This window comes from Arvicola amphibius, chromosome 8, assembly GCF_903992535.2.
Source record: "Arvicola amphibius chromosome 8, mArvAmp1.2, whole genome shotgun sequence".
Taxonomy (NCBI): Eukaryota; Metazoa; Chordata; class Mammalia; order Rodentia; family Cricetidae; genus Arvicola; species Arvicola amphibius.
This window is the reverse complement of record NC_052054.1, coordinates 77,436,067-77,450,873: the sequence shown is the minus strand read 5'-3', so window position 1 is coordinate 77,450,873 and position 14,807 is coordinate 77,436,067. Positions and strand designations below refer to the sequence as shown.

At 51.1% G+C, this 14,807-nt stretch overlaps 1 protein-coding gene across 1 annotated transcript in view; it reads right to left on the bottom strand.

Moving 5' to 3' along the window:
• The window catches only part of LOC119821866 (IgGFc-binding protein-like), a 32,649-nt gene extending 18,187 nt beyond the window's left edge, over positions 1–14,462 (bottom strand). The window contains exons 1-6 of the mRNA XM_038340970.1: positions 14,408–14,462; positions 10,890–11,239; positions 8,930–9,500; positions 6,510–7,114; positions 4,135–4,696; positions 2,198–2,790 (exon numbers count right to left, since the gene is read on the bottom strand). Coding sequence (XP_038196898.1) covers positions 2,198–2,790; positions 4,135–4,696; positions 6,510–7,114; positions 8,930–9,500; positions 10,890–11,239; positions 14,408–14,462 — 2,736 coding nt within the window. The remainder of the gene's footprint in view (positions 1–2,197; positions 2,791–4,134; positions 4,697–6,509; positions 7,115–8,929; positions 9,501–10,889; positions 11,240–14,407) is intronic.
• Between the last annotated feature and the right edge of the window lie 345 nt (positions 14,463–14,807).

Here is a 14,807-nt window from a genome sequence, read left to right as displayed (position 1 = left end):
GTGACCTCACCAGCCTGGGTGAGGGGATCCTTCCTTACTAGGTGACATGGTGACTGATAATACAGGTGTACTGATAATACAGCGTGCCTGGAGGCATACGCTGGTCTGAAGCTCAGCCCACCCTTTACCCCTCTGAGCCCTTGGGCAGGGATTCACCCGTGTTTCTGCTTCCTGTCTGTCTAGGGGGATCGGGCGCTTTGTCTGCAGAGTGTCATCTAGGGAATCTGATACAAAATGTGTACAAAGGCTTGGGCTGTGGACCGCACCCCAGTGAGCCCCTCCCGTGGCTGGGGCTGTGTTTGCAAGTGGACAGTCAAGGGCACTCAGAGTTGCTGCTGTCCCTGTGACTGGATGCAAAGTCAGGCTCCATCCCTCACCTGAAGATCGCCTGAGGGCTCTGGCTCCAGCCAGGCCTGGAGGTGCACACCCGGTCACCACACATGTGCTCTTCCTCACACACACACCCTGCAGACTGGGTGAGGAGATGGGAAGGAGGCAGGGGAAAGACATGCTCAGACATGTCTAGAGTGTCCTAAAGACATCAACAGCCATTCCTCCCTAGCAGGCTGTCCATGAATAAGGACAAGTCATTTAGCGTCTGGGCTCGGTTTCTCCTTCTGCAGTGAGGGACAGTCACAGGGATGCTAGGGTTTGGTGAGACGTGAATAATGGACAGAGACTGTCGCCATGTGTCTGGAGCTGCTTACTTGTCAGGTGCTAATCTGAGAGTTTGGGGCTCATTAGGGAAGACGCTCCCCTCTGTAGCCCATGCCCAGGGCATGTGTCAGCTCTTGTACCTACGGTTACCAGAACAATGGCTGTGCGCTGCATGTCAGCGGGGATACTCCCGTGTATCTCAAGTGTCAGTCTCCATGTAAGACCCAATGCTTCCAATTCAGAAAAGCAATGGGTATGGGACAGGATCCAGTGTGCTGTTTCTTATCAACACATATCCTGTTCTTGCTACAGGATTTTAACAGTCATGGGACCTTGTCTTCCAAACAAATGTACCCAATCATAGTGCCTTCTACAGCTACAATCTTAGGTTAAATTGATGGTGAGGGTACCAGGTGTTTAGTAGCCAATGGGCCCTGGGGGCAGCATACAAAATAGGTAGCTATTTTACTGTTGTTGCTATGGTTGTTAACGGACGATGGGGTCCCAGATTGTCCTCTGTCCTTGAAACTCTTATCTCTTAATTTTTCTATGCTGTGACTGTATTGAGTGCTCCTAATAGGTAGGAAACCAAGGAGGTGGCTAGGGCAGTGTTGGATAGAAATTTCCTGTGAATACATTTCATCCTTGAGGGAGGCTCAGGAGAACTCAGAAGTTCTAATGAAGACTAAGAACATAATAAGGGCTAGCAACTCACAAGTCACAGGAAGTTCCTAAAACTTAGCAGATTCACAAGGTCTCTCCCACTTGCAGAACTAACTAAAGTTGGTACAGAAAGCTCCAGGGTTTCAGCTTTCCTCACTCATCACCTGTGCTTGAGTGGACTTTTGTTTTCCCAGCTTCCTTTTGGTTGTTTATGCTCCTTGGGTTTATATTCCTTTATATAATCCAATAAACTCTTGGTTTACCACAATAAACTTGGGTGGTATTTTTACTTTGGTGTGTTCTTGGTTCCATCTAGAAGTGAGCAGTGTGTGTGTGTGTGTGTGTGTGTGTGTGTGTGTGTGTGTGTATTGGGGGAATCAACTGTGTCCACCCAAGAGTAAACATTTTGATCTTGATGCCCCTCTCTCTGCAGCAATGCACTGCCCTCTTCACCATCACTATGAGCTGTGTAACGAGGCTGTCCATTGACCTGTGGAGACCTGCTGGTGCCTGGAGGCTGCAGCTCAGAATGCCACAAGGCCTGTGTCTGTGATGCAGTGAGTAGTGTGTGTATCTGTGTCTCCCCAGACATGGTGTCATACAACAGGCAGAACCAGGGATGGTGTGAGCACACTGTAGGATGAGGAGAGGATTGAGCAGAAGGAGAGACAAAGCCACATGGTGAAAGGCTCCAGGTCCCTGAGGCCTCCTTACTCTAGGCTTTCTATCAGTATTTCCTCTTGTTGAGGTCATACTTTCTCCAATACTCTCTTGGGCCTCTTAATACCCCCTCCGGGACTGGGCACCATCCATGCCGTACCTCACACATCAGCCCTCAAGACCCATATCTCCTCTAGGGCCCCACCTCCTCTCTCACCTTGACCTTCCATTGATTCTGTTCCAGCTGCAGGGTGTAGTTGGCCACCTGGACGGTGATCATCTTTGTCACAGCGACTTGCTCGTTGCCCCAGACCACATTCTCCTGCAGTACTGTGAACGGTTGCAGGCCGGGCCGGGTCCAGCAGGTTTGAGCCAGCACATACACAGAGGTACCCATAAAGTCAAAGTGGCGGCCATCAAAGGTAGTGTAATGGATAGTTCCTGACACCCGGCAGGTGGCCGAGTCCACAGCCACACACCTGAGGATGCCATAAGACACCTTACAGATCTCCTGTGGGCTGCAATACGAGGCTTGACAGGACACCAGGCCCCCCTTATGACAGTGGCAAATGGAATTGCATTCAGGTCCAGGATAGAAGTCATCTCCCACATGGTGGTAAACGCCCTGGTATAGGCAACCGCAGGAGGACAGCGGTACACAAGTCTCACCACTAAGGACAAAGCCTTCATCACAGACACAGGCCTCGTGGCAGTCTGTGCCGCAGCCTCCAGGCACTGGCAGGTCTCCACAGGTCAATGGACAGCCTCGTTGACACAGCTCATAGTGGCTGTGAGGAGGGCAGTTCATTGCTGCATAGAGAGGGGCCATCAAGATCAAAATGTTTACTCTTGGGTGGGTACAGCTCATTCCCCAATATACGCAAGTACACACACACACACACACACACACACAGCCCTATTTCTAGAAAACACCATGTTCAGTAGGTCAAGGGAACACCCACTTTTCATCACAGTTTCTGAGCCTCAGAAATAAGATTCAGTTCTGATGTAATTGTGGGTTGTGGTCAATCTGTAGTATCTTAAATGATACTGCTAACATTGGGCATAAATGCTAATACATGCTACGTAGTTTAAATAAGCTTATGCATGCCTGTATATACAATCTATGCAATATGTGAGTAGGTTTAGCATTAGCTTCTTCGTTAGAAAAGATTAAGTTAGTAATTTCAAATATTAAGTGCCACTTAGTAATTAAAGATAACTACATATACTATGGTGAAAGCATTTCATGTTACAACAAACAAACAAACAGAGTCTGGAGAGATGATGACTCAGCTGTTAAGAGCACTTGCTGCTCTTGCAGGGAACTTGGGTTTGGCTCACAACATGCATATAGTGGTTCACAAGGCTCTCTAAGTTCAGTCCCAGGGGATCGGATGCCCTCTTCTGACCTCCTTGGGCACTGTATACCCATCAGTGCATAGACATATATGTGAGCAAAACACGCACACACATAAAATAAAAATAAATAAACCTTTAAAAAGCTTAAATAAACTTTAAAAAAACTCAACCAACCAAATCAAACCATTTCTTATTTCCCTCCCTAAACCCTAGTTACTCAAACATATCTGTCAAGCAGCTCTACGAAAGCAAAAGGAAGCTCCCAGCCAAACAGCCTGGGCTGAGCTCGCTGGCAGATCTTGCCAAACTTGTGCCAGGAGGCTCTGTGGTCACACCTCAGTGCCACAATAAAATCGAAACTGAAAAAGACGTCCAAACCCCAAACCCACTGAAACCAAGCCAAAAGAACACCCGCCCCCCACCCCGTGCGATTGTAGCATCCCGTGCTACGATACTGTGGGCTCTAGAAACATTGGTCGTTTAAATGCAAGTAAAGTAAAATGAAGGAAGAGGGAAGATTCTGTCTCTGGGTCACAGCAGCCTCACTTCAGACGTTCCTATTGTCTTTGGCTGACAGCTGTCCCTGGCAGTCAAACTTGGGAGGGCCAGGTGTAGCTGGTTGTAAGTGCTGTTGTCTATGACTTGTTAGTGTCATGTTGCTACCCCTCAGTTCCATGGCATAAGCACAGCCCCTTCCTCATGAGATGTTGTAAGAGGTTCAAACAACGTTACTTGTATATTAATGAACAAACATCAGATCCAGCCCCCCTGGTTGCCACTTCTGGTACTCACGGCAAAGTTTCTCACTCCGCCAGGGATACACAGTGACCCCTTCAGCCTGGCAGATGGCGGTGTATGTGGTAAGTGCATCACACAGTGGCTTAGTCTGGCCCAGCATGCGGCAGCTATCATAGATGCATTCTATGAGGGCGCTGTTGAAGGCGGGCACTTTCCAACATTCCCTGAACTGACCGTCCTTGTCACGAAGGATCTTGCACTTCTTTCTGTTCTTCATCACTATCTCGCTGCTCATATTAGGACACAGAAGCTGTTCGTCTGTTCTGCAGCCAGACTTCATTGTCACCAGCCACTTCTTCCCGAAGTCTCGAGGGTCAAGGGCCTCCCCTTTACTCTGCAGACCCAGGTCATCACGAGGGTCCCCGTTGAAGTTCCCACAGAGGCCACACACAGCTTTAGCATAGTTGCTGGGCACCTTGGCAGTCACATGAGTGTCCCAGTTGAAACTAACGGTCAGGCCGAAGTTTGTGCGCAGGACAGCATATTTGCCTTTGCGGAACGCCACGATTTTTCCACCTGCGGCTTGGAAGGGCAGGTAGTGAATGATGCCGTCCATCTGGGCAGAGATACAGAGGACCGTCAGGTCAGGGTACCTGTTTCGCCCATCTCCACAGTGCTGATAGCATTCTAAACCTCTCCATTTAGTCTGCTCTCAAGACCTTGACATTTAGTTGTTTTAATACACACTGTTAATGAATAGTCAAGTCTTAGGTACAATGTCATTAACACCTGTTAATAGTTGTGTCCTCTCTTTATCTAGAGCCATTCCATACCAAATACTGGGTGATATAGAGCCTGGCATATGGAAAGTTATGCTTCCCACTTTTGATTTGTCCACTGTCCCTCTCCCCAGGGCACTGGTTATTACCCAAACTTCCTTCTGATAATTATGAGCTATTGTTTGAATATCCAACAACTCATTTACACACACACAAACACACACACACACACACACACAAATTTTAGACAAGGTCTTTCTGTAGTTTTGGCTGTCTTACAGCCCATAGTCTGTCTCTATGTAGACCAAGCTGGCCTCAAACTCACAGAGATGTTCCTGTCTCTGCCTCCCAAATGCTGGGATTAAAGGTAAATGCCACTACACCAGGTACTGTCTGTCTGTCTGTCTGTTTGTCTATCTATCTATCTATCTATCTATCTATCTATCTATCTATCTATCTATCTATCTATTGAGACAGGGTATCACTGGAACTAATTGGCCTGGAACTCGATATGTAAACCACTAGATTGAAATTCAAGAGTGCTGGGTGGTTTGGTATGCGTCACCAAACCTGGCTTTTATCTTTTTTTTTCCCTCATGGGTAAGAGCTGTCTGTAGACTTGACTTTACCTGTAGCAAGACTCAAGAATGACAGAGATGCTATCTTTGCTCACAGGGTGGGACTTACGGTGGATTAGCAAACCCTATTTGGGAAGGCTTGAAGCAGGACACTTGGCCTCTAGGTATGGATTTGTGTGTGAAGGGTTTTTCTTTATCCCTTGCTGAGCCAGCTGGTCCAGGGCTCTGTGTTTTCAGTCCTACAAAGTTATGAATAGTACAACCAACAGCCTGGAAAGGAGTGATGGGGTAGGCCCCAACGGGGGAGAAAGAGGGTGCAGAGACAAGGCTGCAGCCAGGCAGACCGGCTTTTCTTTTGTTTGCTGAATTTTCTGAGACAAGATCTCACTATGTGTAGCCTTGGTGCTATGTCTGGGTGGACAGACATTCGCTCAGTCTGAGAGGCTGAATGAGGACCTCCATTTACTCCCTAACCTAACGCTCACTTTGCTCCTGACATTTCACGTCCCATACCTTGCTCGGTGGGCCATTCCTAAGAAAATGCATCACTCTATCATTCCAAAGTTTCTAAAGAACAAACCTAGGGACCACCAATACCTGATGAGCATCAAGACCTCTTTTAAAGACACTGCAGACGCGGATTCATCAAATCTCCACAACCACCCAGGAAATGGTGGCTCCTGGTGGCAAAGAAAGACAGCCTGGGGGACCATCACAGAACTGCTATCCCCAGGAGGGATAGCAGGGGCCAAAGTCTGGGGTCTGGACCTTAGCCATAAGATAGTTGAATGATGGTGCTGGAGAGATGGCTCAGCGGTTAAGATCACTGTCTGTTCTTCCAGAGGTCCTGAGTTCAAATCCTAGCAACTACATGGTGGCTCACAACCATCTGTAATGAGATCTGGTGCCCTCTTCTGTCCTGCCTGCAGGCAAAATACTGTATACATAATAAGTAAATCTTTAAAAAAAAAAAAAAGGTAGTTGAATGAATCCCACTCCATCCGTCTTCACCCCAACCACTAATCTTTCAGCAGATTTTTGCCCTTCCCAGTCCCATGGCCACTGCACGCACCAGCACTTTGCCTGGGTAGTCCCGGGGCACCTCCAACGTCACTCCATAGGCCTCCAGCTGCACAGAGTGTACAAAGCTCACACTCTGACTTCCCCGACGTTCGTTTTCCATAATCACTTTGAAATCGGGGAGGGAGGGGTGCTGGCCACACGTGGTGGTGAGCATATAGGAGCAGGTGCCCATGAAATTGTAGCTCCGCATATCCAAGCTCCTGTAGTGCGGGTCTCCGGACGCCTGGCAGCTGCGGAAGTATTCCGGGTAGCAACCCAAGAAGCCATCCTGTACCCCACAGCGCTCCCCAGCCACACATCCTGATGTGTCCCTGCAGATCACCTTCAGGGTGGCTGCATCACAGGTGCAGCGTTGCCGACATAGGTCATCAGCAAACACTTCCTGACCTGGGGCCAGCAGGCGGCCCTGGTAGGTACAGCCACAGGATGACACGGGCACACAGTGGCCACGATTGGCCACAAAGCCTGGAAGACACACGCAGCCCTCCACACATGGGCGCCCAGAGCAGTTGGTTGGTAAGGCTTCTGAGTTGCAGGAGGCTGGGCAGGCAGGGCTGCAGAGTTCATAGTGGCTGTTGGCTGGGCAGATCAAGGCTGGAAGGTTGGGGAGAAAGGGTTGGGTCACGCTAAGGTGGGGGCTCCCCCAGACAATGCTGCCTTCTCAGAGCTCCACACCCCTCAGTTAATGGCACTCAATCCTTTTTGATGCTCAGGGCCCAATGGTCTCCCCCACTCCATCGCTGAACAATCAATCAGTGGGCAAATCCCATTACTTTCACTATCTGAGCCCACCCAGAATGTTTCCACGGCCCATGAACCCCAGCAGCCTCCTGCCTGGTGCCCTGGTCCCTTGTACCAAATCTGTTCCTTACAGCAGCCAGAGGGACTGGGAATGCAGGATCAGACCATGTACCTCACCCTCACCCTCCCATGGCTCCATCTGGGGGTGGGGAGCAGAGTCCTCCCTAGGGCCAGGGGTTTCCCTCATCATCTCCCTGCCCCCCCATTCCCCTATTGACTCACTCTGCCCCAACCTCAGTGGACTAGTGCCAGGTCCCGAGAGTCCCATCTCAGGCCTTTGCACTAACCATCCCTCTGCCATTGTTACCCTTCCCTCAGACAGATGCTGCAGATACAAACAAAGGCTGCAGGAGCCCAGACAGCCTGGATTCCAGCGCCACCTCTCTCCTTGCCCATGTGTCTAGGAGCAAATGGCTCTGGGCTGTGAGTGCTGCAGTCTTGCCAGAACTAAATGGGATGGGAAGACCCTGATTTCACTGGTTAGACAGACTGAGCGAGGGATGCTCCACGCCATCATTGTGATGGCTGGACTCCATTGCCTGTGCGCTCTGGGATCCAGGGCCATTGATTTCCAAGTCATCCCCGAGCTTCCCGATACTGTCATAGGAAGGTATTTCATAGTTGATCTGTCTGTCCCTCCCCTCCCAGGACATAGAGTCTGCTGGAGTGGGGACATAGCCTGACTCAGTCACGCTGAGTCTTTAGCGGCCAACCACAGAGCCTGCGAGATGGACAGGTGAGGAGGGGCAATGGACTCATTGGTTTTACCTTTGCCTTAAGTTTGGACAGACTCAGAGAGGGAGGCCTCCTGGACAATGGGGTATCGCAGTGATGCAGGCAAGTCCAAACAGTGTCTTTGTCTCCCCTGGACTAACCACCCTTCTGAAGTCCTAGTCTTAAGCCTTGGACCTGAGGCCCCTTCTTCCCTCACCATCCTTTATGATCCTGCAGCATTTCCCCGAGCTGCCTACAGGCCACAGACACACCAGCATGGCCTCCACAGTGCCAGCGCGGGAGAGGCTGTTGTGAAGACCCGGCATGTTTGCTGACTAAATGACTGCATTAGTGGATGGGTACCTGGGTAGAAGTCATCTGGGTCCTAGTCCAGAGGCAGGGACATCACGGGAGTGTAACAAGCAGAGAATGACCAATGGTTTTTATCTTATAACTTGGCAGACTGCCTTTCCTGCCAAACCTCTCTGGTTCCCTGGGTCAGAAGTCCACATCCTTTTTCTCCCCCTTCCTGCCTATTCTGGTCCCTCCCATCGATTTCAAATTGGTCCTTCTTTTTCTAGGAACCTCCCCCCCATAACTGCACAGACCTTCACTGGCATCACGGATCCCTCTAGAATGCCCGCTGTCTCATCCTACACCCCTTTCCATCTACTCTCCAGCTTTGCCTCAGCGCCCTCTCAGGCCAACCATTGCATGAGCCTGTTCAGTAGTGTGAGCCTTGGGCCCACTGTAGCAGAGCGGGGGTGTCTCGGCCATCAGTGTTCTCGTTATTGCCTGTCACTAGGCGGAAGCACAGTCAGAGCTCAGTTACTGCGCAGATTCAGCGGTTCCCTGGGCCCTCACCAAGACCTCCCTACCCTGGCTGTAACTCACGGCAGTTGGTTCGTGACCGCCATTCCCGCACCGAGATGCCCAGGTCCACACAGGCTCTAGCGTAGGCGCTGAGGCCATGGCACAGGGTGAGGCGCTCCCCTCCAGTCACACACATGTCGTACACACACTCTTCCAGGAAAGGCTGGGGGTCCAGGAAGCCGTGACAGTCCGAAAACGGGCCCATGGGCAGAGTTAGCATGCCACATAAAAGGTCTCCCTTAAAGAACTTGGACTGGCTTGTGGTGCAGGAGGGACAATTGCCGTAACAGCCGTCATCACATAAGGGGTCCCCATTATCCAGCTTCCAGCTCTTGGTGAAGTTCAGGACATCAGGAGCTTGCTTCCCATCGGGCATGCGGAAGTCGTCAGCAGGGTCTCCGTTATAGTTGCCACACAGCCCCCACACCTGGTCTTGGAAGCGCGTGGGCAGGCTCACTGTCAGCTGGCAATCCCAGTCAAAGGTGACCACCAGCCCAAAGTCCAGCTCGATCACGCCTCGCGTTCCACTCTGGTACACACGCAGGCGACCTTCTCCCAGGGAGGCCGGGAGGCTTGAGTACTGGTAGTCGATCTGCAGAGAGGGGGCGGAGGTCAGACCCCTGTGTAGTGTCCCCTTCAGCCCTCACCTCCTCCACTCGAGTCCCCAGCTCTAGGCACACAGGGCGCCTTCCTTTCCTGCCCTTCCTTTGTCATTCCCTAGGGATGCTGACCCTAGGGATGCTTGCTTTGCACCTCTAGTGGCCTGAAGTGTTCTTCCCCAAGATGTAGATGTGCATGAAGACCCTGCCCCCGCCCCGCAAACACGTGCTGAAAGCCACCATATTGCTGGCCCTGCAGAAAGGGATTGATGCGACTCCAGATGGAGCCTGTTGGGGTTCATCTGAAGAAGGAGCACTGACTCCCCACTTAAAGCAACATTTTGTGTAACAGAAAGTGCTCGAGGGAACCCAAGCCACACAAAAGCAGTTTTGAAGTGAGGTTTGGTCACCTTGCTGGCCACCTTACGATACTCCCTGTGACAGAGGAGGGAGCTTTGTTCAAGACACAAGGTGCTAATGGAATTGCCTCAGGCATCCATCCACAACTGGGTCCTTACAGCCCTCTCAGGGTCTTACCAGCACAATGCTTCACTGTGCTGAGTCTAAAGGAGGCTTTTTAAAAAAAGATTTATTTATTTCTTTTTATGTGTATGAGTGTTTTCTGAATGGATGTAAACCACAAACATACACAGAGATCCGCAGAGGTCAGAAGGTGGCATCAGATGCCCCAGAAATGGGCTTATAGGCATGGTGTTGGAACCCGAACCCCAGCCATTTTTAAGTTCAGCAAGTGCTCTTAAATGCTGAGCCATCTCTCTAGCCTTCTTTCTTCTTTGGCCCCATTTTGCCTCTTAATTTTCACCCTTCTCCTCAGACACCCTCTCTGCCTCTACAGATGACGTATGACAGGGGACCAAAACAACTCATATCTACAGCAGTGAGGTGACCTCACAAGATAAGTCCCCGCATTGCGATCACCCCCAGATGAGAAAGACTGTTCACAGTGGCCAGGCCACACCTTTGGGTGGAAGTAATCACTTCATGGGAACCAGATTGCTCCCCTCAAGAGCTGACGGCAATATCAGCGTCTCCAGAACTGGTCTAGAACCAGAGTTGAAAAGATGAACATTCAAACCACGCCTAAGCACCAGTGCCTGCTCTCTCTCGGCTGAGCACGCTCAGCAGAGAAGCTCTTCTGTTTCCCGACTCCATAAGCTTGCAAAGTTCTTGCCATTCCTCTCAAGAGAGACGTCAAGGTTAAGTCTAATTGTTCTACCCCAAGAGGCCACTTGGAGTAAACCACCCCACCACCCATCTCTTCTCTTGGTGTATTTGGATGATAGTTAGAGCCAAGGGTTTCGCTCCTTTTTTTTTTTTTTTGAAAGACCTGTAGTTTAAACCCAAAGCCATGGAGAACTCACCCGGGCAATGCCTATTTCTCCATAGGACAGGGACACAGTATGGTTGTAGGCATGCACGGTGACGAAACGCACGTAGGAGACTTTGTTGGTGCTCCGGTGATCATTCTTGGCTTCTACTTTAAAGGCCAGCAGGGAATTCTTGGTGCTATGCAGCTCAGCCATGGTGTAGGAGCAGGTGCCCATCATGTCATAGCGGCGGCCGTCGAAGGTGGTGTAATGGGGGTCACCCTGGGCACGGCACACAGCTGTGGACTCTGCCACACACCTGGCCTTTCCACTCACCATCTGGCAGCGCTGCCCAGATGTACACCGCATGCCTTGGCAGGAAGTCTCTGCTGCGGAGAGCCGAGCTGGGGAGGGAAGCGTTAGAAACAGAGTTAGAAACAGAGTTGGAGAAGTTCATGAGGTCAGAACCCTGGAGCCCTCCCTCAGTGTGGACTATGGGCAGTTGGCTCATGACCGCCCATTTTACAGGCATGGAAACGGAGGTTTGAGGTCTCGTGGAGAGGGAGTCTCCGGGTTTCCTGACACCCCAGGGCTTCTGATTTCACTGTTTAGCACAGCATGGCCCAGAGGAATGGCAGGCGGTGGAGAGGGAGCAGGAGCAGCCATTGGAACATCAACCGCTCACAGTTCCATTTCCCTCGTCCTGGTCTTCCCATCCGGCTGGAATGGCCAGAGGATAGGAACTGGAAGACAGGGCAGGGCAGTGTGGGAAAGTCTTTCTGTGTAAGCAGGGGGCCTGAGTTCTGGTTCCAGGCCCATGAAGAGGTGGGGTGATAGCAGTGGGTTAGCTCAGTGAGTGGGAGGGAGCAGGACAGTCAGATCCCGGGGCGGCTGGTCGGCCAGTTCAGCTGACTGAGAGCTCCCTGTTCAGAATCCCAAAAGCAAACAGACAAGATGGTAGGGATGAGAAGAGGATACCTGACATTGACCTCTGGCCTCAACACATGTGTGCTGGGGTATGCATATCTGCATACACACATGCATGCCTGGGTGTGATACCTGCTGACAGACAGATACATACATGCATGCCCAAGTGTGCATACATACAGATACACACATTCAGAACACACACACAAAAAAAATAAAAAAAATAAAAAAAAAAAAAAAAAAGACAGAACACACACACACACACACACACACACACTTTTTGAAGGAAGGCAGAGACACAAGCAAAATGGAAAAATTATGGTGTAGGAAGCCTTGGTCTGAGTCCTAGCCAAGGCATGCAGCGTGGAACTCTGGGTAAGTTGCTCTGTCCTAAGTGTGCCTATTTGCCAAGGAGGAAGCTTCTTCATAGAGGTCGGAGAGGGGTGTGGTAATAAGCTAAAATGGAAACAAGTTTTGGAACTGAACCCAAGGATTGAGTATTAGTTGTTATAATTAATTAGCTACTCATCCCCATTCCACTGGTCAATTATAAAGTATCCCTTGAACTGGAGTGGTATTTTTCCAGGAGAAGGAACCCCCGGGTCTAGGTTCCCAGTCTGAAGAAGACCATCTGGGAAGAAACAGCCCTTCATGGTCAGCTTCCAGCCCTCAAGAGCTCTCCCCTCTGACCCTCCCGGCAACAGCTCACCCTGCACCACCCCGATTTTCCACCACAAGCTGATCTAAGGAATTTACACGCTTTCATTTGTTCCACTCCCGACACAGCCCTGTTGTGGTGTGTGTGTGTGTGTGTGTGTGTGTGTGTGTGTGTGTGTGTATGTGTGTGTGTGATTATCCCTACTTCAGAGTCACAGAAACTGAATCCTAGAGAGGTGGAGTGATGGCCAAAGATCACGCAGGCACAGCTGGGGTTTAACCCCAGGCCCTCTGCCTCTGGCCCTGTGTCCTCACAACACCTGAGCTACCTGATGGCATCTTCGGAATGTGCTGAGCCTGACATCTCACACAGGGCCAGATCCTGTCCCTTCACTCTGCCAAAGCACACGAAGCACCCATGGGGCTGGAACGCAGAGACACCCCACCCCGGGGTCCTCAGTATTACTACTTTGGAGCTCCTGGCTTTGGGCATCAGCGCTCCTACATGAGGTGCAGCACTGCGGTTAGCAGCAGGTGCAACTGTAGCAGTTGCTAAGGTAGCAAAATATTGACCAGCCCCTTCCCAAAGAGCCCTCCGCCCTGGCTCCCTTCGTCTCCCTAGGACTCTCTCTATAGTCTCCCCACAAACCAGCCCACAAAGGCGGATTCTGGAACAGTGGGGGATTTTCACAGTGCCCTGCTTCGTATGCTTTCGGTCACTCTAGGTGGTATTTTGAATCATGTTCCTGGCAAAAAAGGGGGGGAGAATTAAGGAAGGACACCAGGGCTGCTAATGGTGAGAGGTGGACAAGCCAGTTGATCCTGGGAATCAGAGAAGAACAAGCAGGAGAGGTAGGGAAAAAGTGGTCAAGAGAGGTAGGGGCGGTGAGCACAAAGCCGTCGGTGTCCAGGGTTCCACAAGGGCACAACAGTGCCAGTTCTTCCAGGCTGGGCTTGGCACCTAATATCCACTCTGCCACGGTGTGGTCAGAGTGGACCAGCACAGAATGCTAGAAGCTATTGTTGCTGACCATCTTAGCCTTGACACTGATACTGGCCACAGCTGACTCTCCGCACCTCACTGTGACCTTCTGTGAGGTGCCATCGGCCTGGTTGAGGATGGTGACAGGGTGGTGCTCTCTGTCAGACTGGAGATGAAGACGCAGAGAGAGGCCGTGCTGTACCCGGGCTCGGAATTCTGCAGAAAGGCCGTGAGGAATTCTTCCCCACCAGTGTTCCTGGGGTCCACTGTGGCCTCCTGGGTCAACCCTTAAGAAAATGCAGTTGTGGGTCCATTTACCTATTCCTCCCCACTTCAAACCCAGCTCATTGCCCTGTGCCCGAGACTCTCTTGACATAATTCTCCCCCTCTGCTCCCATTTCCTTCCTTACCCATGCAGCATTTTTTCATCTGTAATCCCACCCAATCTATGCTGCCCCGATGCCTGAGAACTTTGCACAGGGCTCTTGAACTCGAATACGGCAGGGCCAGATGGGGACTAGAAATGTGTGAGATAGTCCAGGTGGCCAGTGTGGACCCCGGAGCACCGTGCTCCACCTAGAATAAGTTGCCACTGTTTCCTTTCGCTGATGGGATTGTGGTTTGGTGTCCTAATTTTCATACCTCCCCTTCTACCTTCCAGATGAAACTGGTTGGCTAGCTGAGGCTTACAGTCTGACTGGACTCTGTTGCCAGTGGGGTTTCTGTCTTACTAGGTCTTGGTGGTGTGTACAAGAGGAAGAAGGGAAAATGAAGGTTGCGGAAGTATAGATGAAGTCTCCTAAAAATAGAAGCGGGTAGACGTCAGCACTCCAAACATGGGGGAGGAAATCCTACCTATTTATTCCCAGGCTGTGACTTCCATGTCAGCTAGCCTGGGGGATACTGGCAATGATTTATGGAAGGAGTATAAGTGAGAGATGCTGACCCAGGCAGGCAAGCTTCCCAGATACGGACAAGGACATGGACAGGGCTCATTCTGACTTACCCCACAGGAGGGCTGCTCCGGCCCAGAGGGCCCACCAGCTCCACAGGGATCCCATACCTGCAGCAGGGACAGACGGAGGCTCATATAAGGCTATCCTGGTGGAGACTGTCATGGAGGTGGCAGAAGGGGACAGTCCTGGGTGCTGAAAGGCTGAGGAGCGAATCAAGTTGGGCAGGTGTGTGTGGTCGGGGTGGGCAACTTCTAGCTAGATGTAGGGAGTGAGCTAGGGAGTTCAGAGTCTGGGGAAACAGAGAGAGGAATTGGATATCCAGATGCCCTGAGGATACCCCAAGCGAAAAGATAAGAGGTCTGGAAACAGGGGCCAGAGGAGAACAGCTGTCCTAGGAGAAACCCGCTCCTTCTCACCTGCAGGTCCCTGGAGCTGCAGGAGTAGACTGTG